Source organism: Mizuhopecten yessoensis, unplaced genomic scaffold (genome assembly GCF_002113885.1).
Source record: "Mizuhopecten yessoensis strain PY_sf001 unplaced genomic scaffold, ASM211388v2 scaffold10855, whole genome shotgun sequence".
In the NCBI taxonomy this organism is placed as follows: domain Eukaryota; kingdom Metazoa; phylum Mollusca; class Bivalvia; order Pectinida; family Pectinidae; genus Mizuhopecten; species Mizuhopecten yessoensis.
In genome coordinates, this window is record NW_018408755.1 from 218,563 (window position 1) to 232,766 (window position 14,204).

Sequence of the window (14,204 nt, forward strand, 5' to 3'; positions counted from 1 at the left end):
GCGTCTTTTTCCACCATTGAAAGACGGTTCAATATTTTTGAATCGACATGTATAGATATAATATTTAATAATTAGTATGAGATAGTTTATGATAGGTGGACCCTTTTCACAAAAAAATAACACATCCTTGATATTCATATGATCAATAATGATAATATTGTTATTCAAGTCATTTACCCAAGCTATTAAATCATTCCATATATTATTTATTTTCACACAGTTAAAAAATAAGTGTTCAATTGATTCTGGTGCATCTCTACAAAAAGTACATAGATCCTCATCCCTAACATTAGTTTGGTAAAGAAAAATGTTTGTTGTTAATATGCTATGAAGAATCTTAAATTGTAGATTTTGAAGTTTTGTGTCAATTGTCACCAAAAAGCTTGTTAAATAAATTTTCTCCCAACCTATATCATCATTTAAATTTGTATTTAACTTTCTATTCCATTTTTCCTGCCTTTCAACTGGAGTCCATTCTTGCCATTATTTTATTTGTCAGTATTCTGCAAATGAAAACATGGTGATTAATTTGCAGATACTTTCTTGTTTTGAAATCATATCTGATGTTCATTATTCTGGCTAAAGTTTGGCAAAATAGCCCTTTAATTTAGCCAAATAATAAAAAGGATCATCTACTTCTCATTCCATTGTTTTCACAAAACTTTGATTTGGCAGGCAAAAGAACTAAATGTCATATAGCTTACCTGTATTAGGGCAGGGTGTACAATTTCAAATTCAGAACCCTAAATATGAAATTGTACTTATGCTGCCCTTAGGCAACCTTTGAAAAAAAATCTACAAGACACTCCTCTGTTAAACATGAAAGGTTCACTAGCCCTTAAAGTTTATCTACCAGCTGCCAGGCAGGGTGTCTGGCTTAGTGGAATCGTACACCTCCTCGGCTGTAAAAATGGTCATGCGTTAACATATATGTGTGTGTTTTTTAGCCCACCATCAGATTAGCCCACCATCAGATGATGGTGGGCTATTCAAATCACCCTGCGTCCATGGACCGTCCTCTGTCCTCCGTCGACCGTCCTTAAACAATTCTTTTTATCATTATTTCTCAGAAGTACCAGAGGGATCTTTCTCAAATTTTATATGTAGGTTCCCCTTGGTCCTTTACTGTGCAGGGCAACTTTTAAGACGGATCAGATAAACAACATGGCCGACAGGCAGCCATCTGTGATTTTGATAGTGAAAGTTTGTTATTGCTATTTCTCAAGAAGTATCAGAGGGATCTTTTTCAAATTTTATATGTAGGTTCACCTTGGTCCTAAACTGTGCAGGGCAACTTTTAAGACTGATCGGATAAACAAAATGGCCGACATGCAGCCTTCTTGGATTTTGATAGGGAAAGTTTGTTATCGCTATTTCTCAAGAAGTATCAGAGGGATCTTTCTCAAATTTTGTATGTAGGTTCCCCTTGATCCCTCGTGCATGTTATATTTTGAGACTGATCATAAAAACAAAATGGATTAAAAGATTAAAACTAAACAGATCTTTCTCATATTGCAATGAACGATTCTATTTCTTTCACATTAAGTACTGTACTAGTAAATATGTGAAATGACAAACTCACTTTGAAGGTTGGCCTTCATACACATCAGTGTTAAGTTTAGAACAAAAGTTACCTCAAGATGCATTTACTGTTAACATGACTCGATCAAACAGATTAGAGGAATGAAGAGAAAAGATCAAACTGACAAAGAACTAATCAAGATGGTACAAAGGTGGGCGCCAAGATCCCTCTGAGATCTCTTGTTTAAGACTAGACAAAGTAAAGACTAGACTACAAAATCAGCCCTTTGATTAATAAATGATTGACATTGTATTTTTAGCTCACCTGGTCCGAAGGACCAAGGTGAGCTTATGCCATACCGTGGCGTCCGGCGTCCGGCCGTACGTCAACAATTTCTTTAAACGATTTCTTCTTCCTAACCACTAATTGAAATTTAACTAAATTTGACAGGAAACATCCTTAGGTGGTGGGGATTCAAAATTGTACAATTGGTTGGGCTGACCCCCTAGGGGGCTGAGGGGCGGGGCCAAAAGGGAGCAATTTGGCTATATTGCTTTTATCAACTTCTTCTCATGAACCAAGTGATGGATATCAACCATATTTGACTGGAAGCATCCCTAGGTGGTGGGGATTCAAAATTGTACAAATGGTTGGGCTAACTCCCCAGGGGGCTGAGGGGCAGGGCCAAAAAGGGGGCAATTTGGCTATGTAGCTTTAAGGAACTTCTTCTGTAGAACTATGCACTGGATATCAATCATATTTGATCAAAAGCATCCATGGGAGGCAGGGATTCAAAAATGTACAAATGGTGGGGCTGACCCCCCAGGGGGCTGAGGGGCGAGGCCATCAAAAAGGGTAATTTGGCTATATTGCTTTAAGCGTATTCTTCTGTAGAACTTTGCACTGGATATTGATCATATTTGGTCGGAAGCATCCATTGGAGGCAGGGAATCAAAATTGTACAATGGTGGGGCTGACCCTCGGGGCTAAGGGGTGGGGCCAAAAAATAATTATTACTTGGAAATGGTTGAGATCCCCACCATATAACCATATATACAATTGCTGAGTATGAAGAGAAGAATGCACATTTGCTTCCAGGATGGCCCTAGGGTCTGGCCCAAACCTTGGAGACATCGTCCCTGGGCTATAACTTTAAAACAGTTTAGATCCCCACCCCAAAACTATATATACACAAATGCTGGGCATAAAGAGACGAATGCAGTCATGATATTAGAATAGACCATGGGGTCTGACCTAACCCCTAGGGACCTAGTTTCTTAGTCACAGCTTGGAAACAGTTGAGATCCCTACCCTATAACCATATATACAATTGCTGAGTATGAAGAGATGAATGCATATCCACATATGCTTCCAGGATGGCCTTGGGGACTGCCCCACCCTTGGAGACTTAACCCCTGGATCATATCTTTGAAACGGTTGAGATCCCCACCCCAAAACTATATATATACAAATGCTGGGCAAAAAGAGACAAATGCAGTCATGATATGAGAATTGATCCTGGGGTCTGGCCACAACCCTAGGGACCTAGTTTCTAAGTCACAGCTTGGAAACAGTTAAGATCCCCACCCCATAACCATACATAAAATGGCTTGGCATGAAAAATCTAATGCAGATATGCTACAAGAATTGGCCTTGGGGTCTGGCATATTCCCTTGGATCTCATTTGGAGAATATTTTGCCATGATTGCTTAGATATCCAGGTGAGCGATACAGGCCCTCTTGGCCTCTTGTTTATGTTTGGCAGACAGGTTAAGATGGCTAGATACCTACAAAGCCAATGATTTCTTTGTGAGGTCTTATGCATCCACACATCCCAGCTTTTAAAAATGTTATATTTGGTAAAATTCCATTATGTGCTTAAGAAGTTATGTGAGAAATGTATACAGGATTTAATTTGTAACAGTTTGCCCAAATTCATCAAAGCAGGTTCTTGCTAATATCTAGCTTTGACTGTAATCATGATAGGATATATGAACACTTTATTACCGCCTTGAAATTTATCTAGTTCTGTTATATTCATCAGGAAACAGATGAGCTGAAAGTCAAGCAGGAATGCTTGGCAGATGCCCAACAATTCCGAAAGGAGGTGGAGGCAATGAATCGCCAGATAGAGGCCATTCAACTTCAACAGGAAGCCTCAGACCAGGAAAATCACATTCTTCATGTATCACTGGAACAGAGGGACATAGAGATCAGTCGACTGCAGGACACAGTCCAGTAAGTAACAGCAGGGCACAAGGATAAACTGTACGACATGGTCCAGTAAGTAACAATGTAGGACATGGTCCAGTAAGTAACAGCAGGGCACTAGTATAAACTGTAGGACATGGTCCAGTAAGTAACAATGTAGGACATGGTCAAGTAAGTAACAGTGTAGGACATGGTCCAGTAAGTAACAATGTAGGACATGGTCCAGTTAGTAACAGTGTAGGACATGGCCCAGTAAGTAACAATGTAGGACATGGTCCACTAAGAAACAATATAGGACATGGTCCAGTAAGTAACAGCAGTGCACTAGGATAAACTGTAGAACATGGTCAGGTAAGTAAAAGTGTAGGACATGGTCAAGTAAGTAACAGTGTAGGACATGGTCCAGTAATAAGTAACAGTGTAGGACATGGCCCAGTAAATAACAGTGTAGGACGTGGTCAAGTAATAAGTAACAGTGTAGGACATGTCCCAGTAAGTAACAGCAGTGCACTAGGATAAACTGTAGGACATGGTCCAGTAAGTAACAATGTAGGACATGGTCCAGTAAGTAACAATGTAGGACATGGTCCAGTTATAAGTAACAGTGTAGGACATGGCCCAGTAAGTAACAGTGTAGGACATGGTCCAGTAATAAGTAACAGTGTAGGACATGGCCCAGTAAGTAACAGCAGTGCACTAGGATAAACTGTAGGACATGGTCCAGTAAGTAACAGTGTAGGACATGGTCCAGTAATAAGTAACAGTGTCGGACATGGCCCAGTAAGTAACAATGTAGGACATGGTCCAGTAAATAACAGCAGTGCACTAGGATAAACTGTAGGACACGGTCAGGTATGTAAAAGTGTAGGACATGGTCAATTAAGTAACAGTGTAGGACATGGTCCAGTAATTAGTAACAGTGTAGGACATGGCCCAGTAAGTAACAGTGTAGGACATGGTCCAGTAAGTAACAATGTAGGACATGGTCAAGTAAGTAACAGTGTAGGACATGGTCCAGTAATAAGTAACAGTGTAGGACATGGCCCACTAGTGTAGGACATGGTCCAGTAATAAGTAACAGTGTAGGACATGGCCCACTAGTGTAGGACATGGTCCAGTAATAAGTAACAGTGTAGGACATGGCCCACTAAGGAACAGCAGTGCACTAGGATAAACTGTAGGACATGGTAAAGTAAGTAACAGTGTAGGACATGGTCAATTAAGTAACAGTGTAGGACATGGTCCAGTAATAAGTAACAGTGTAGGACATGGCCCACTAGTGTAGGACATGGTCCAGTAATAAGTAACAGTGTAGGACATGGCCCACTAGTGTAGGACATGGTCCAGTAATAAGTAACAGTGTAGGACATGGCCCACTAGTGTAGGACATGGTCCAGTAATAAGTAACAGTGTAGGACATGGCCCACTAGTGTAGGACATGGTCCAGTAATAAGTAACAGTGTAGGACATGGCCCACTAAGTAACAGCAGTGTACTAGGATAAACTGTAGGACATGGTCAAGTAAGTAACAGTGTAGGTAAGTAACAGTGTCGGACATGGCCCAGTAAGTAACAATGTAGGACATGGCCCAGTAAATAACAACAGTGCACTAGGATAAACTGTAGGACACGGTCAGGTATCTAAAAGTGTAGGACATGGTCAATTAAGTAACAGTGTAGGACATGGTCCAGTAATAAGAAACAGTGTAGGACATGGCCCAGTAAGTAACAGCAGTGCATTAGGATAAACTGTAGGACATGGTCAAGTAAGTAACAATGTAGGACATGGTCCAGTAATAAGTCACAGTGTAGGACATGGTCCAGTAAGTAACAGTGTAGGACATGGTCCAGTAATAAGTAACAGTGTAGGACATGGCCCACTAAGGAACAGCAGTGCACTAGGATAAACTGTAGGACATGGTAAAGTAAGTAACAGTGTAGGACATGGTCAATTAAGGTCGGACATGGCCCAGTAAGTAACAATGTAGGACATGGCCCAGTAAATAACAACAGTGCACTAGGATAAACTGTAGGACACGGTCAGGTATCTAAAAGTGTAGGACATGGTCAATTAAGTAACAGTGTAGGACATGGTCCAGTAAGTAACAATGTAGGACATGGTCCAGTTATAAGTAACAGTGTAGGACATGGCCGAGTAAGTAACAGTGTAGGACATGGTCCAGTAATAAGTAACAGTGTAGGACATGGCCCACTAGTGTAGGACATGGTCCAGTAATAAGTAACAGTGTAGGACATGGCCCACTAAGTAACAGCAGTGCACTAGGATAAACTGTAGGACACGGTCAGGTATCTAAAAGTGTAGGACATGGTCAATTAAGTAACAGTGTAGGACATGGTCCAGTAAGTAACAATGTAGGACATGGTCAAGTAAGTAACAGTGTAGGACATGGTCAATTAAGTAACAGTGTAGGACATGGTCCAGTAAGTAACAATTTAGGACATGGTCCAGTAAGTAACAATGTAGGACATGGTCAAGTAAGTAACAGTGTAGGACATGGTCCAGTAAGTAGCAATTTAGGACATGGTCCAGTAAGTAACAATGTAGGACATGGTCCAGTTATAAGTAACAGTGTAGGACATGGCCGAGTAAGTAACAGTGTAGGACATGGTCCAGTAATAAGTAACAGTGTAGGACATGGCCCACTAGTGTAGGACATGGTCCAGTAATAAGTAACAGTGTAGGACATGGCCCACTAGTGTAGGACATGGTCCAGTAATAAGTAACAGTGTAGGACATGGCCCACTAAGTAACAGCAGTGCACTAGGATAAACTGTAGGACATGGTCCAGTAAGTAACAGTGTAGGACATGGTCCAGTAAGTAACAATGTAGGACATGGTCCAGTAAGTAACAGTGTAGGACATGGTCCAGTAATAAGTAACAGTGTAGGACATGGCCCAGTAAGTAACAGTGTAGGACATGGTCCACTAAGAAACAATATAGGACATTGCCCAGTAAGTAACAGCAGGGCACTAGTATAAACTGTAGGACATGGTCCAGTAAGTAACAATGTAGGACATGGTCAAGTAAGTAACAGTGTAGGACATGGTCCAGTAAGTAACAATGTAGGACATGGTCTAGTTAGTAACAGTGTAGGACATGGCCCAGTAAGTAACAATGTAGGACATGGTCCACTAAGAAACAATATAGGACATGGTCCAGTAAGTAACAGCAGGGCACTAGGATAAACTGGAGGACATGGTCCAGAAAGTAACAATGTAGGACATGGTCAAGTAAGTAACAGTGTAGGACATGGCCCAGTAAGTAACAGCAGGGCACTAGGATAAACTGGAGGTAAGTAACAATGTAGGACATGGTCCAGTAAGTAACAATGGAGGACATGGCCCAGTAAGTAACAGCAGTGCACTAGGATAAACTGTAGGACATGGTTCAGTAATTAACAATGTAGGACATGATCAAGTAAGTAAAAGTGTAGGACATGGTCCAGTAATAAGTAACAGTGTAGGACATGGCCCAGTAAGTAACAGCAGGGCACAATGATAAACTGTAGGACATTGTCAAGTAAGTAACAGTTTCGGACATGGTCAATTAAGTAACAGTTTCGGACATGGTCCAGTAGGTAACAGTGTAGGACATGGCCCAGTAAGTAACAGTGTAGGACATGGTCCAGTAAGTAACAATGTAGGAAATGGTCCAGTAAGTAACAATGTAGGACATGGCCCAGTAAGTAACAATGTAGGACATGGCCCAGTAAGTAACAGCAGTGCACTAGGATGAACTGTAGGACATGGTCCAGTAAGTAACAGCAGGGCACAATGATACACTATATAGGACATGGCCCAGTAAGTAACAGCAGGGCACAATGATAAACTGTAGGACATGGTCAAGTAAGTAACAATGTAGGACATGGTCCAGTTAGTAACAGTGTAGGACATGGCCCAGTAAGTAACAGCAGTGCACTAGGATGAACTGTAGGACATGGTCCAGTAAGTAACAGTGTAGGTCATGGTCCAGTAAGTAACAATGTAGGACACGGTCCAGTAAGTAACAATGTAGGACATGGCCCAGTAAGTAACAATGTAGGACATGCCCCAGTAAATAACAGCAGTGCATTAGGATAAACTGTTACTTACTGGACCATGTCCTGCATTGTTACTTACTGGACCATGTCCTGCATTGTTACTTACTGGACCATGTCCTACAGTTTATCCTAGGACATGGTCCAGTAAGTAACAATGTAGGACACGGTCCAGTAAGTAACAATGTAGGACATGGCCCAGTAAGTAACAGCAGGGCACGAGGATAAACTGTAGGACATGGTCCAGTAAGTAACATTGTAGGACATGGTCCAGTTATAAGTAACAGAGTAGGACATGGCCCAGTAAGTAACAGCAGTGCACTAGGATGAACTGTAGGACATGGTCCAGTAAGTAACATTGTAGGACATGGTCCAGTTATAAGTAACAGAGTAGGACATGGCCCAGTAAGTAACAGCAGTGCACTAGGAAAAACTGTAGGACATGGTCCAGTAAGTAACATTGTAGGACATGGTCCAGTTATAAGTAACAGAGTAGGACATGGCCCAGTAAGTAACAGCAGTGCACTAGGATGAACTGTAGGACATGGTCCAGTAAGTAACAGTGTAGGTCATGGTCCAGTAAGTAACAATGTAGGACACGGTCCAGTAAGTAACAATGTAGGACATGGTCCAGTAAGTAACAATGCAGGACATGGTCCAGTAAGTAACAGTGTCGGACATGGTCCAGTAATAAGTAACAGTGTCGGACATGGCCCAGTAAGTAACAATGTAGGACATGGCCCAGTAAATAACAGCAGTGCATTAGGATAAACTGTAGGACATGGTCAGGTATGTAAAAGTGTAGGACATGGTCAAGTAAGTAACAGTGTAGGACATGGTCCAGTAATAAGTAACAGTGTAGGACATGGCCCAGTAAGTAACAATGTAGGACATGGCCCAGTAAATAATAGCAGTGCATTAGGATAAACTGTAGGACATGGTCAAGTAAGTAACAGTGTAGAACATGGTCAATTAAGTAACAGTTTCGGACATGGTCCAGTAAGTAACAGTGTAGGACATGGCCCCATAAGTAACAGCATGGCTCTTGGATAAAATGCAGGACATGGTCCAGTAAGTAAAATTGTAGGACATGGTCCAGTAATTAAGTAACAGCGGGGTACTAGGATAAACTGTAGGACATGGTCCGGTAAGTAACTGTAGGACATGGTCCAGTGAATAACCACAGGGCACTAGGATAAATTGTAGGACATTGTCCAGCAAGTAACTGTGTAGGACATGGTCCAGTAAGTAACAGTGTAGGACATGGTCCAGTGAGTAACAGTGTAGGACATGGCCTCGTAAGTAACAGCATAACTCTTGGATAAAATGCAGGACATGGTCCAGTAAGTAACAGTGTAGGACATGGTCCAGTTAGTAACAGCAGGGCTCTAGGATAAAAAACTGTTTGACATGGTCCAGTAAGTAACAGTGTAGGACATGATATTATTTCTCTCTCTCTGTATAAATGTTTTAATGACATCAGTATACATGTGTGGGGACACCTGTAGCCCTGTATTATTTCTCTCTGTATAAAGGTTTTAATGACGTCAGTATACATGTGTGGGGACACCTGTAGCCCTGTATTATTTCTCTCTGTATAAATGTTTTAATGACGTCAGTATACATGTGTGGGGACACATGTAGCCCTGTATTATTTCTCTCTGTATAAATGTTTTAATGACGTCAGTATACATGTGTGGGGACACATGTAGCCCTGTATTATTTCTCTCTGTATAAATGTTTTAATGACGTCAGTATACATGTGTGGGGACACATGTAGCCCTGTATTATTTCTCTCTGTATAAATGTTTTAATGACGTCAGTATACATGTGTGGGGACACATGTAGCCCTGTATTATTTCTCTCTGTATAAATGTTTTAATGACGTCAGTATACATGTGTGGGGACACATGTAGCCCTGTATTATTTCTCTCTGTATAAATGTTTTAATGACGTCAGTATACATGTGTGGGGACACATGTAGCCCTGTATTATTTCTCTCTGTATAAATGTTTTAATGACGTCAGTATACATGTGTGGGGACACATGTAGCCCTGTATTATTTCTCTCTGTATAAATGTTTTAATGACGTCAGTATACATGTGTGGGGACACATGTAGCCCTGTATTATTTCTCTCTGTATAAATGTTTTAATGACGTCAGTATACATGTGTGGGGACACATGTAGCCCTGTATTATTTCTCTCTGTATAAATGTTTTAATGACGTCAGTATACATGTGTGGGGACACATGTAGCCCTGTATTATTTCTCTCTGTATAAATGTTTTAATGACGTCAGTATACATGTGTGGGGACACATGTAGCCCTGTATTATTTCTCTCTGTATAAATGTTTTAATGACGTCAGTATACATGTGTGGGGACACATGTAGCCCTGTATTATTTCTCTCTGTATAAATGTTTTAATGACGTCAGTATACATGTGTGGGGACACATGTAGCCCTGTATTATTTCTCTCTGTATAAAGGTTTTAATGACGTCAGTATACATGTGTGGGGACACATGTAGCCCTGTATTATTTCTCTCTGTATAAATGTTTTAATGACGTCAGTATACATGTGTGGGGACACATGTAGCCCTGTATTATTTCTCTCTGTATAAATGTTTTAATGACGTCAGTATACATGTGTGGGGACACATGTAGCCCTGTATTATTTCTCTCTGTATAAATGTTTTAATGACGTCAGTATACATGTGTGGGGACACATGTAGCCCTGTATTATTTCTCTCTGTATAAATGTTTTAATGACGTCAGTATACATGTGTGGGGACACATGTAGCCCTGTATTATTTCTCTCTGTATAAATGTTTTAATGACGTCAGTATACATGTGTGGGGACACATGTAGCCCTGTATTATTTCTCTCTGTATAAATGTTTTAATGACGTCAGTATACATGTGTTGGGACACATGTAGCCCTGTATTATTTCTCTCTGTATAAATGTTTTAATGACGTCAGTAAACATGTGTGGGGACACATGTAGCCCTGTATTATTTCTCTCTCTATAAATGTTTTAATGACGTCAGTATACATGTGTGTGAACACATGTAGCCCTGTATTATTTCTCTCTGTATTTATTTTTTTATGACGTCAGTATACATGTGTGGGGGCACAGCTAGGTAGCCCTGTATCTATATAGATATGTTGATGAGAAATATTTTCACCACCAGGGAGATGAAGACCAGTGTGAGTGAGCTGATACAGGAGTTAGACCATGTGGGGGATCGTAGCTTCACCAGTAACAACAGCTTCGGGCTTCAGAAACTGCTGCAAGTCCTTGGAGGGGAACAACAAATATCACGGTAAGAATAGTATGCACTTAAACTTAAAGCATGGGTAGAATCTTTATTCATGTAATGAATATTAAATTTATCATAATATATATGGAATCAACAAATATCAGGTTTATGCCATACAATGAACCTTGGACCTGTATTGATGAGAAACAGGTGGTGTAGAATGTATCCTATGCTGTAGTAATTTTAAGACTGATACCTGCTGTGAAATTTTGTTTGATGTATTGAAGGGAACATTGTATAAGTTGTTAGACTTGTGCCCAATCCAATGGCTGTTATATCATTATAGTTGTGGTAAAGCATTTTCAACTCTGCCTTTTGCTGATTTTTGTGTTAAACCATTGCAGACCTCCCCGAGGTATTCTGACACCAGCCAAATCTCAAAATACACAGAAATTCCAAGGGTCAGGAGGTCCAGTGAAGAGCCTTAGGTTTGATCCGAGAGAAATGGAGAGTTTTGCTAGACCTGCCAAACTAACGGAACAGGCCCTGGCCAGCCATAACAGATCACTGGAACGAGAGCAAAACAAGGGAAACAACTCTGATACAGAAGTTGACTTCACTCTGAATGAGTATGTAGGAACCAAAGGAAAAGTGTTGCCACGACAACGCAGGCGGAGCAGTTCTCCTCAGGGACGACAACAGTCAAAAGAAAATAGCCGCAGACGGGCCTTGAGTTCATCTCCACGTCAAGTTGAACGACTCTCTCTGATTGGCTCAGAGCTAAAGGAAGGAGACAAATCATTGGTAGATACATTTGCAGCCCAAAGAATGGTTAAAACTTCAGATGATAAAAGAAGAAAACAATGCGATGAACAAGGTTCACAGAATAGAGTTGGTTACCATGGAAATGGATCAGGCCATCAAAGAATTCAGGCAAGTAACTTTGACTCAAATCTTTCTGATGCTGAACAGTCCCGATACAGCGTTACAGATTACTTCCAAAAATATCACACTCCTCCAGCTAACGATGATAGAGGTCACTCCAGTCATTCGTGGTCGAGTCATAAGAGAGCGTTAAGTCAGCCAGCAGGGCTGGTGCTAGGAAGGACAGGTCAGCCCACGTTACACTCCGACAAACACCCTGTAGACTACAGTGCTACCAGATTTACAAACTCTCAGCGCGAAAAATCTAACTGGAAACACATCCCTGCAACAACATTTGGTATGCAGCAAAGATCACCAATTGATTCACAGGAAAAGTCTGCACAGGATAGACTGTATCGGGGAACAACACTTGATGTTTCTATCAGTGCTATAGATGACGATAACTTCTCTAGTGTGTCCAGCTCGGAGAAAACTTTATCCACATCGTCAACCATCACAGACAAGACATTTCGCAAGGGCATAGCCACTTTAGATGCAAATATCCTCAAATTACAATTAGCTTTACAAAGGACTAAAAGCATGTTATCATAAGATATTATACTTACCAGAAGTAGAGAATTATAGGTAGTTAATTGTTCAAAGTGGTTGTACAGACCCTTGTTTATGCTTTGTATAATGTGCTAATTTATAGGTATTTAGTCCCAAAACTATTTTTATATGTTGCTTTGATACAACTTATGTGTGTCATTAGTTGAATTTTACAACTGTTGACCCATCTTTCAGTATAATGTATTTATATTAGGTGCTGGTTAGATTTTGATATATATAACTATTAAGGGTTTAAATTTACTAACCCTCATTATAGCCCTAAAATTGATGAATTCACTCTACATGAAGTTAGGTAAACTGTCTATCTGTATGTAAAGTTAGGTGAAACATCAATCTGTAGACAAAGTTAGTTATACTGTCTAACTATAGACAAGTTAGATAAACTGTTGGTCTAAAGCCAAAGTTAGTTATACAGTCAAACTATAGACAAGTTAGATAAACTGTTGGTCTAAAGCCAAAGTTAGTTATACAGTCAAACTATAGACAAGTTAGATAAACTGTTGGTCTAAAGCCAAAGTTAGTTATACAGTCAAACTATAGACAAGTTAGATAAACTGTTGGTCTAAAGCCAAAGTTAGTTATACAGTCAAACTATAGACAAGTTAGATAAACTGTTGGTCTAAAGCCAAAGTTAGTTATACAGTCAAACTATAGACAAGTTAGATAAACTGTTGGTCTAAAGCCAAAGTTAGTTATACAGTCAAACTATAGACAAGTTAGATAAACTGTTGGTCTAAAGCCAAAGTTAGTTATACTGTCACAGTGAGGTAAAATGTCAATCTGTAGACACAGTGAGGTAAAATGTCAATCTATAGACAAAGTTAGCTATAATGAAATATCATTACCTTCAATCCTTTGTAATTTTGTATGTGTATCTGGACTACATAAAGTGGTTTTTGCCTTTTTAAGAAAACCTGTCACTCATAAGTTTTAAATTCAGTTTCTGAAGTTCCAGTGTTTGATAAGGGGGTAACGTATCTAGGTTCTGCAGTATACATCTAAAAGGTCATTTATCAATAGGAATAAGTTGTAACAAAGCAAGGATCATGAGGAAAATTGAAAATGAAAGAAAATGTGCCTATTCTTTTGCATGCAAATTTATGTAAATGTATACTTATAGATAATGTGTTTTTGTATAATTTGTGAATATACCAATCAACCAATACATACATGTACAGGACTTGTGTGTTATTTAATTAACAAGTTGATATTTGCTACCATTACATGGATATATGAGGCAGCATACCAGTCCTAGGACCAAGGTAAGCTTATGTCGTACCATAGTGTCCGCCGTCCGTCCATCCATCTGTCAAGTTTTCCTTTAAAACGCTACTATGGATTTTCAACTAAATTTGGCCTGACACATCCTCGGCAAAAGCGACTCAGTTTTGTATAAACAGAGGATGTGGCCCCTCTAACAGTAGACACTTGAATTATGTAGACACATATTAAGACACTTTTGCTGTGAAAAAGATGCATGCCTCTTTAAGAAGACACTTAACTTGTGCAAAGATTACATAAGTATAAGTCTTACAATGGACATGCGTGTTGTGTAGAAGATAGGTAGGTATTTATGTGTGTACGTGTTTACATAGATACTTGTGTTGTGTAGATGATAAGTAGGTGTTTACATAGACACTTGTGTTGTGTAGAAGATAA

General features: G+C 39.9%; 1 protein-coding gene across 6 annotated transcripts in view; it reads left to right on the plus strand.

Annotated features, from left to right (window-relative positions):
- The window catches only part of LOC110463018, a 41,754-nt gene extending 28,038 nt beyond the window's left edge, over positions 1-13,716 (plus strand). For all 6 annotated transcript variants that reach the window (XM_021517339.1, XM_021517341.1, XM_021517340.1 and 3 more), the window contains 3 exons: positions 3,567-3,760; positions 10,983-11,114; positions 11,456-13,716. In XM_021517339.1, coding sequence (XP_021373014.1) covers positions 3,567-3,760; positions 10,983-11,114; positions 11,456-12,527 — 1,398 coding nt within the window. In that variant the 3' untranslated portion in view covers positions 12,528-13,716. The remainder of the gene's footprint in view (positions 1-3,566; positions 3,761-10,982; positions 11,115-11,455) is intronic.
- Positions 13,717-14,204: the final 488 nt, after the last annotated feature.